The sequence below is a fragment of the Heliangelus exortis genome, chromosome 1, assembly GCF_036169615.1.
Source record: "Heliangelus exortis chromosome 1, bHelExo1.hap1, whole genome shotgun sequence".
Lineage (NCBI taxonomy): Eukaryota > Metazoa > Chordata > Aves > Apodiformes > Trochilidae > Heliangelus > Heliangelus exortis.
This window is the reverse complement of record NC_092422.1, coordinates 14,031,778-14,040,143: the sequence shown is the minus strand read 5'-3', so window position 1 is coordinate 14,040,143 and position 8,366 is coordinate 14,031,778. Positions and strand designations below refer to the sequence as shown.

Sequence of the window (8,366 nt, the reverse complement as noted above, 5' to 3'; positions counted from 1 at the left end):
CACAGCTGAGAATCATGTCCTATAGCTCAGAAGTGAAACTGAGGCAGAGAACCTTGGACAAGGATGAAGACTTTTTCGCTTCTCCTGTTGCTATACGTGACCATCTCCTCTGCTTTCCCTTTGGCTCCAGAAACAGAAGATGAAGGAAAAAACCTACAGCTTGTAGAGGTAAAAACTTTTTGTGCGTTTCTAAGTGGAACATAAGGTAGTCTGAGAGATAATTATACAGATGTACTATTAATTAAAGATGTACTGTTTTGCAGAGATTTCAATAGAAAACTTTTGCTGTCAGTCTAGAAAACATTTGAAAATTATGTAGAACTTATTTACCCAAAAGAAATCTGATTATTGCATAACATCACTTTTGATGTTGTCAGTAAACTAATAGTGAAACTACCAAAGCATCAGTTCTAGCACCAAGGCTCTGTGGCTGTGCAGAAACAGCCAAGCTCCACAACAACTTACTTTTCAGCGTGTGCTTTGTGACATGATTGGTCTCAGTAACAAAAGTGAGGAAATGTCTTTGAATCAGGAAGGTATTTCAGTGTTTTGCTGAACAGATCTTTTATGCAATACTTTAAAAGATGGGAGAAAGAAATAGAGCCTTTACATAGACACAACACTAATTATTGGAGACAGAACTGTTGAAATTTGGTACAAAGACCTGAGTTCCTAGTATCGTATTTTGTACCTAAATATAAATGGGATGATTCACCAAGTGGTGACTCTCTAGGAGTAGTCACCTGCATCACTGGGAGTCCTGGCTGTGTGGAGTCTCACTGCCAAACTTCTGTTTCCATTTTCCATTAAATTGGGCTGTTAGAATAATCAGATACCACAGATAATGTAGAATTAATTACTGATAGCAAATATTAGATTTCAAAGACATATCTTCATATATCCCATCAGTGAAACAAGAAATTCAGATCACTATAGGAAAACTCTTACATCTGATTCTCCACACAAGTTCCTGGAGAAAAAAAAAAAAGGCTCTTGCTCTTGGTAAACAAACAATATGGAGGTTTAGAAATAGTTCAAGATAATTTTAAAAAATTAGGTGTGACTGAAGACTGTACTGCCATGCTACAATGCTCTTTTTAAATTCTGGTTCAGACTTATCTACAGAATTTCTACAATCTTGAAAGGGATAAGAAGCCTCATTTAAGAAACGGGGGTGAAAATGTCTTTGCTGCAAAGCTCAAGGAAATGCAGGAATTCTTCGGACTGCAAGTGACAGGGAAACCTGATCTTCACACTTTGGAGATGATGAAGAAACCCAGATGTGGTGTACCTGATATAGGACAATATGTGTTCACAGCAGGGAATCCCAAATGGAAAAAAAATAATCTGACATACAGGTAATGTTCCCTAACCTGGTTCAAAAAATTGTAAATGTGGCAACCTGACTTGGGGGGGAGTCTGAAGTACATGATGCCATGTACAGAAATCCAGAGCTTTTAACTGATATCTGGAAGAAGACAGGTGGTATATAAAACGAAGCCATTATTAATTTTCATTCATAAACCTTGTCTAAGATTTGTGATTTTTGCTCAAGTTATTATTTCACAGCTAAAATGATGTATTCTTAAAAATCTATACTGTACTGGTTTTGCCTTGAAGGATTTTGAATTATACCCCGAAGATGAGACAGGCTGACGTAGATGAAGCAATCCAAAAAGCTCTGAGCATCTGGAGCAATGTGACACCATTGACCTTCAGAAGGGTTGAGGACAAAGATGCAGATATCGTGATCTCTTTTGCTTATAGAGGTAACATTAATATATTTAAGTAATAAACAACCATCTGCAATTATAGAATAATTTTGGATTCTTGCTGATTCTTTTCCTCTTCATTTTAGACCATCGGGACAACTCTCCTTTTGATGGCCCCAATGGACAGCTGGCTCATGCTTTCCAGCCTGGTGAAGGTATTGGTGGAGATGTGCATCTTGATGAGGAGGAAGCCTGGACAAAATATGAAAGAGGTAAAGACTTTGTAACTGGATTAATTTATAATTTTACTTTGTACAATCTTAGCTCAGGTGTTGGTTCATGAGCATAGCTGCAGACAAAAGAAAAAGTAAGCCAAAGTGGCAAAACTTATCCTTATAACTGCTTTGCTCTTCTTTGCCATTTGTAGCAAATAATTCACAGAAAAAGCATTTTTAGGTCACAGTGGGTAAAAATGGCAAATAAGTCAGCACTTAGAAAGGCTTTTTATTTGTTCAGATGAAACCCAAAACTCAGATACAGAAAGACCTGGTTGTAAACTTCTTAATTTAAATCTTTTACCTTGCTTACCCTAGCAGTTCAGTTTCTGATGCTAACCAGGGTATTCAACTATTTTCTGTTGGATCACCAAACCTCCACTCATCACTGGCAGGATTCTTGATCTGCACAGTTTATGTGAGAGCAGGAGAAACAGGGTTTGTGTTTCTAAGACACTAGAGAAGGGACAAAGAGACCATAAGTAAGGCATGACAGTCTTTAAGTGCTCATATAGCTCTCCTGTTTCAATATTTTTAATCTGTAATGTTAATAGCATGACTTACAGCCTCTCTTGTACCTATTTTGGGATGATGCATAAGTGCTTCCCATTTAGCCAACTATGCTGAATTTACCCTGTTTCATATGACTTTTATCCTTCAGGCTACAATTTGTTCATTGTTGTGGCCCATGAGCTTGGCCATTCATTGGGTCTGTCTCATTCAAGTGATCCTGGAGCACTGATGTACCCAGCTTACTCCTACACAGACCCTAATGAATTCCTCCTTCCTCAGGATGACATTGATGGCATTCAAGCCATCTATGGTAAGGAAAACTATTTTTATTTAATATTTCTCTTTGGCAGGCTGGTAAGCAGTAATAAGAATATATTTAAAATATGATTATCTCCCCAAAATAAGAAGTTTAACTGTTGCTGAAGAATGGATAACAAGAGCAAAAATTCCTGGAAGGTAGCTGAGCTCTTAAAAAAATCCTTTTGGAAAAGATGAACACAACTATTTTTATTTACATTAAAATATTGCTTTTAGTAATCAGCCCTTAGTTTAAAACCATATACTTTCTCACTATCTGTAAAGAAAGTGTTCTCAGAGACCTCTGAACACTGTCTTTATATTTTCTGGTGGACCAGAAGCTCAACATGAGCCATCAATGTGCTCTTGCAGCCCAGAAAGCAAACTTTATCCCAGGTTGAATCAAAAAAAGTGTGGTCAGCAGGTCGAGGGAAATGATTCTCCCCCTCTACTCTGATCTCATGAAACCCCACCTGGCACACTGCATCCAGATCTGGAGTCCCCAGCATAAGAAGGACACGGAGCTCTTGGAATGTGTCCAGAAGAGAGCCACTAAAATGGTCAGAGGGCTGGAGCACCTCCCCTATAAAGGCAGGCTAAAGGAGTGGAGAAAAGGAGTTTCCAAGATGATCTTATTGAAACCTTCCAATATCTAAAGAGGTTTACAAGGAAGCTGGGGTAGGGCTTTTTACACAGGTGTGTAGTGAGAGGACAAGGGGCAATGTACTTAAGCTGGAAGAGGGGAGATTTAGGCTAGAAATTCTTCAGTATGAAAATGGTGAGACACTGGAACAAGGAAGCTGTGGCTGCTCCCTCTCTGGAAGTGTTCAAGGCCAGGTTGGATGGGACCTTGAGCAACCTGGTCTAGTGGAAGGTGTCCCTGCCCATGCATGGGATTGGAATGAGATGATCTTTAGAGTCCCTTCCAACCCATCCACTCTATGATTCTATGATTCTGTTTGTCTGTACTAAAAGATAGAATATTCTTCCTACAGGACAGTCTAATACTGCTGTGCAGCCAACAGGACCTGTAACTCCACAAGCTTGTGACCCAAATTTGACATTTGATGCCATAACTTCCTTACGTGGAGAAATAATCTTCTTCAAGGGCAGGTAACAGCAATAACCATAAAATCTTTTTCAGATATTCAGGAGTTTAAAAAAATATCTCCAGTCCATGAGGGAAAACTGTTCTTGGGGAAAGTAGTATAAAGGAAAACACTAGAAAACCACTGTGTATATACACAAGCAAGAGTTCTGAAATTGTGAACCCCAAAATCCCTAGTCCACAAGAGCAGTGATGGAGATGAGGGTTAGTAGGTTGTTTTCCAACTGTTCTGATGTGGCCATGCTGTGACAGACTTGTCTCTGAAGTCTATTCAAGAAACAGCAAAGCAAGGACCCTCTTTTATCCCTCAGCAATGTGCTCATGGGTCCCACAGCCCCACACTGTAACCTTTCTGCTACTCCTCAGGGCAGAACTGAAAGCACTGTAATGGCTGTTAGGTGGTTACTGAAGTAAATTCTTCTCTTGCCTTTCATGTAGAGGAACAGGAGGGCTTACATTCATCTTGTGATTTTTGGCATGTAACTGAGGTGCTGAAGTTCAGAGTGCAGTTTCTCTCCAGGTTTCCGATACATCACACTCACACTATACTCACACTACTCCCCCACCCCATCCCCCCATTATACTCCAGAAGCTATGATAATTGCTTTGCACCCATGTTAGGAGTGGAATTATTTTAATATAAAAATTTTGTTTAAACCAGATATATGCTGCGCAAACACCCTTCAAGGACAGAGACAGAACTCAATTTTATCTCACTATTCTGGCCAAATTTACCATCAGGAATTCAAGCGGCTTATGAAAACGTTGAGAGGGATGAAGTTTTAGTTTTTAAAGGTAATGCAATCTGAAATTCTCTTCATTTTCTGACCAGTTCTTACTACCTGCTTCTCTGCAAACTATGCAATCACAGAAGACAAAGGGATTTCTAAGGAAGATCAGTGAAACAGAGAATTAACAAATTATCAGCAAATAATTACACCAGAGAATTAGAGAAATATAGTACTGTAAAGAACCTCCAGATGTCATAATCTTGAAAAATTGCCCCTCTGTTATAACTAATGTTCTCAGGAGCAAGATGTGCAAATAGTTTCTCCAAGTCTAGTTCTCCTAAAACAGCATTTTGCTTCACACAGAAGGGTTTTTTCTGAATTCAGCAGGCAAATAGAGGCATTTCTGCACTACTGTTATCAATATGTTTATTGTTATTTTGTCATATTTTGGAAAAGACCAAACAAACCCAAAACAAATGCTGGTGGAAAAGTGTACTGTGAGAGGAGAACTGTTCACTGAAAAATTAATGTCCTTTTCTGTGAAGTCTCAAATACACTTTAAATGTCTCAAATAACTTCATTATGCACATATTACAGTACATTATATATTACTTTACATTAATATATTAATTGCATCTAACATTACCAAAGCATTTTGATTATACAGATGTCCTTCTTAATAGTCTAATTTAATGTACATTTTCTAGTTTTCAAAATATTTTATGGTTCCATAATCATATAGCATATGATAAATTTTTATAATTATTTTTGATAAAATTTTTGATAAACTCAATATGCCAATCCAATGTCAGCAAATTATCACATCAGCCTTCAGTTTCCCCAAATTATTACAATATTCATTTGAAATATATCTGGTGAAATATATCCTGTCACCTTACAGTTCTAGTGTTTTACTTATCAAAAAAAAACAACAAAAAAAAACCCAGTTTCACAATCTTGAGTTATTGTATTCATGATATAGTCCCAGCATAAGAATTAGAACCATTTTCTAATGTTTGTTACCCATCTAAACCACGATACTGTTAACAAATAGCAATTACAAATGAAATGTGCTTATATTTTTCAGAGAGCAAATATTGGGTTATCAGAGGATATGATGTTGCTCCTGGCTATCCTAAACCAATCCATCATTTGGGATTCCCAAAGACTATTAAAAGGGTTAATGCAGCTTACAGTGATGAAACCACAGGAAAAACATACTTCTTTGTAGCAGACAGATACTGGAGGTAAGATCTAATTATCATTTACCAGACAACATATTTTCACTTGCCCCTGAGGACTGATGTATTACTATTATATCCAAGTCCAATGGTGTTTATACCAGGTACATTCTAGAAATTTAAACAGGATTCTCTGGAATTTTAAAAATTTGAGCATTCACAAGGAAAGTCAGCTTTGCTATAGAATTTTTTTTGCCATTCATTATATTTCTAATATATGCAGTAACTCGCAACTGAATGAAATATCTGGCCAATGAAAGAGTGATCATTCACATTTTTTTCCACAACAGTGCTGCTTTTCTGTGCAGTGTTTTGATAGTGTCCACTTTTCACAATTCAAAGAAAATGAAATGCTAATAAAAGGTGTTGTAATTTAATTTCTCCATGGACAACCTATGAATATTCTCCAGTTGTACAGCTGGTTGTATTTATAATTCAACAACTCATGATAAATTTCAGAAATAAATGGTTGACACTAGTACAGGTATGTTTCAGGGCTGTTCTATTGTCTTCTAATTTTTATGTTTTGCTCTTACAAAGAACTGGATATGCAGTGCTTCAAAATATAAGCTCATTTATGTGCAGTGGATGGCCAAGGCTCTGGACAGGCCAGAAATGAATTAATATATTCTTGGGCTGCATTCCCAAAGTCCTTGAGAGCCTTGTTGCCAACTTTACCAAAGGCAGGATTTTCTAATCTCAAGAAACTCATAATGTGAGAATCCTTAACACATAGAAGGAAGAATAAAAGAGTTACTTTAGCTAATCTTTATAAAGCATCTTACAGTTGTGTATGTGTATGAATATGCTTTGGACTTCCTCCCTTCTCACAAATTGTAATGATGCTTCTTGTGTTAAGATATGATGAAAACAAAAAATCCATGGATCATGGTTATCCCAGGAAAATAGTCTCCAGCTTCGGAAAAATTGGCAGAGTTGATGCTGCTTTTCAGAAAGATGGTAAGCAAAACTTATCTTTAATCTGGGTTTACTTGAATATTTGGGCTTCTGAAGATAGAAGTATTTGTTTTCAGAAACCTGTTATTAACTTTGAAGAGATGGGAATGAAAAATAACAAGTATACATGGAGTGTTTAGGCTGGGTTGTTTTGGGTTTTTTTCCAAATAACTGAAAAGAAGTAATTCATGAAATATAATTAGATTACATTTTATTCCCAGGCTATGTTTACTTCTTCCATGGAACAACTCAGTTCCAGTTTGATCCTCGCACCAAACGGATTGTCAGACAAATGAAGAGCATCAGCTGGTTTAATTGTTAATTGCAATGTTTTCCAATATGGTTTTATGTGCTGAATTTTTCAGCATTTCATGACTAATAAATCAGTATTGATGCCTGCCAAATTTATGTGGCAGTATAGCCTTAATAATTATTTATTGTAAAAAATATATTTTTATGGAATGTATCATGATTTCATCTGCCACATTGCAGTTCTGTAATAAATTATGTCTGTCACATCATTGTGTCCTTGGTATCTTATTTGCACTACTACTCATGAGCTTCCAAACACTAAAAAACATATTCTGGCATGAAAAGTCTGAGCTTTTTCCCAAAGAGAAGGGAACAGTCAGCTGGCTCCTAACTTCATTACCCACAAAACCCCCATTTAAAATATGATGAGTGATTCGGTCAGTTGGGGCTCATTAGTATCAGTCTACAAATCACACTTCCGCTTTCTGTTCCCCTTTTCCCAACCTTCCACACTTAGACTTCCCTCAGGGCAAATGTCTTTGTCAGTGCATTCTTTTTTAATCATGTTTTGGGGTTTAGGAACTACGCGTAAGCCTGGAAATGTAGATTAGAAAGGACCCCAGAGGACACTGAAACCAGTCTCCTGCTATCACAGGTAGCTACATCATCTAATGGATAAACCTTTTTACTCAAGCTCTTTCAAATGCTTACTGCTCCAGTAGTTAAATCCTTAAAAGTTCCCAAGGTGGAGGCTTTGTTTCCAAACGATTCCTTGGCAGCCTCTGAACTGCCATCTGGTTGGTCTCCAAACAGCCCCTTCCTGTTTCCTCCCTTCTCATGGGATATTTTGGTATTGCTGCTGTGTGTCCAGCTGGGAGCCTGTAGCAATTCCAGTATTTCAAAAATGGTGAGGACCCCAGAGGAAGATGAAGATGTATTTTGCATATTGGTGCAGAGACATTAATCTCTTCTTGCTTCCTCTTTCAGACCAAGTTTATGAAGCTCCTGAAGTCTCTGCTAAGGCAGATGAAAAATGTTGACATGGTTTGTGGCAACAAGCATGGCTTCACTGAGAACAAATCATGACTGACAGGTTTGGTGCCTTTTGTGATGGGGTCACAGTGTCAGTGGACAAGGGGAGAGCAACTGTTGTCATCTACCTGAACTAGCACAAAACGTTTGACACTGTCCCACACAGCATCCTGGTGGCTTAATTGGAAAGGTAGGGATTCAATGGATGGACCACTCAGTGGATAAGGAATTGTTTGGATGGTCACATT

At 37.7% G+C, this 8,366-nt stretch overlaps 1 protein-coding gene across 1 annotated transcript; it reads left to right on the top strand.

Annotated features, from left to right (window-relative positions):
- LOC139791917 (interstitial collagenase-like) lies at positions 1-7,430 on the top strand. Its single transcript, XM_071734451.1, has 10 exons — positions 1-168; positions 1,114-1,358; positions 1,621-1,769; positions 1,859-1,984; positions 2,649-2,810; positions 3,793-3,910; positions 4,567-4,700; positions 5,724-5,883; positions 6,737-6,837; positions 7,056-7,430. The coding sequence occupies exons 1-10, from the start codon at positions 64-66 to the stop codon at positions 7,154-7,156; spliced, it is 1,401 nt and encodes a 466-aa protein (XP_071590552.1). The 5' UTR covers positions 1-63; the 3' UTR covers positions 7,157-7,430.
- The last annotated feature ends 936 nt before the right edge of the window (positions 7,431-8,366 follow it).

What these genes read in the sequence shown, in the direction of transcription:
- LOC139791917 (XM_071734451.1), top strand. Translation starts at nt 64, where the DNA reads ATGAAGACTTTTTCGCTTCTCCTGTTGCTATACGTGACCATCTCCTCT. An exon ending in TGAAGTTTTAGTTTTTAAAG is followed by an intron (nt 4,701 to 5,723) that starts GTAATGCAATCT and finishes TATATTTTTCAG; the next exon opens with AGAGCAAATATTGGGTTATC. An exon ending in GTAGCAGACAGATACTGGAG is followed by an intron (nt 5,884 to 6,736) that starts GTAAGATCTAAT and finishes TCTTGTGTTAAG; the next exon opens with ATATGATGAAAACAAAAAAT.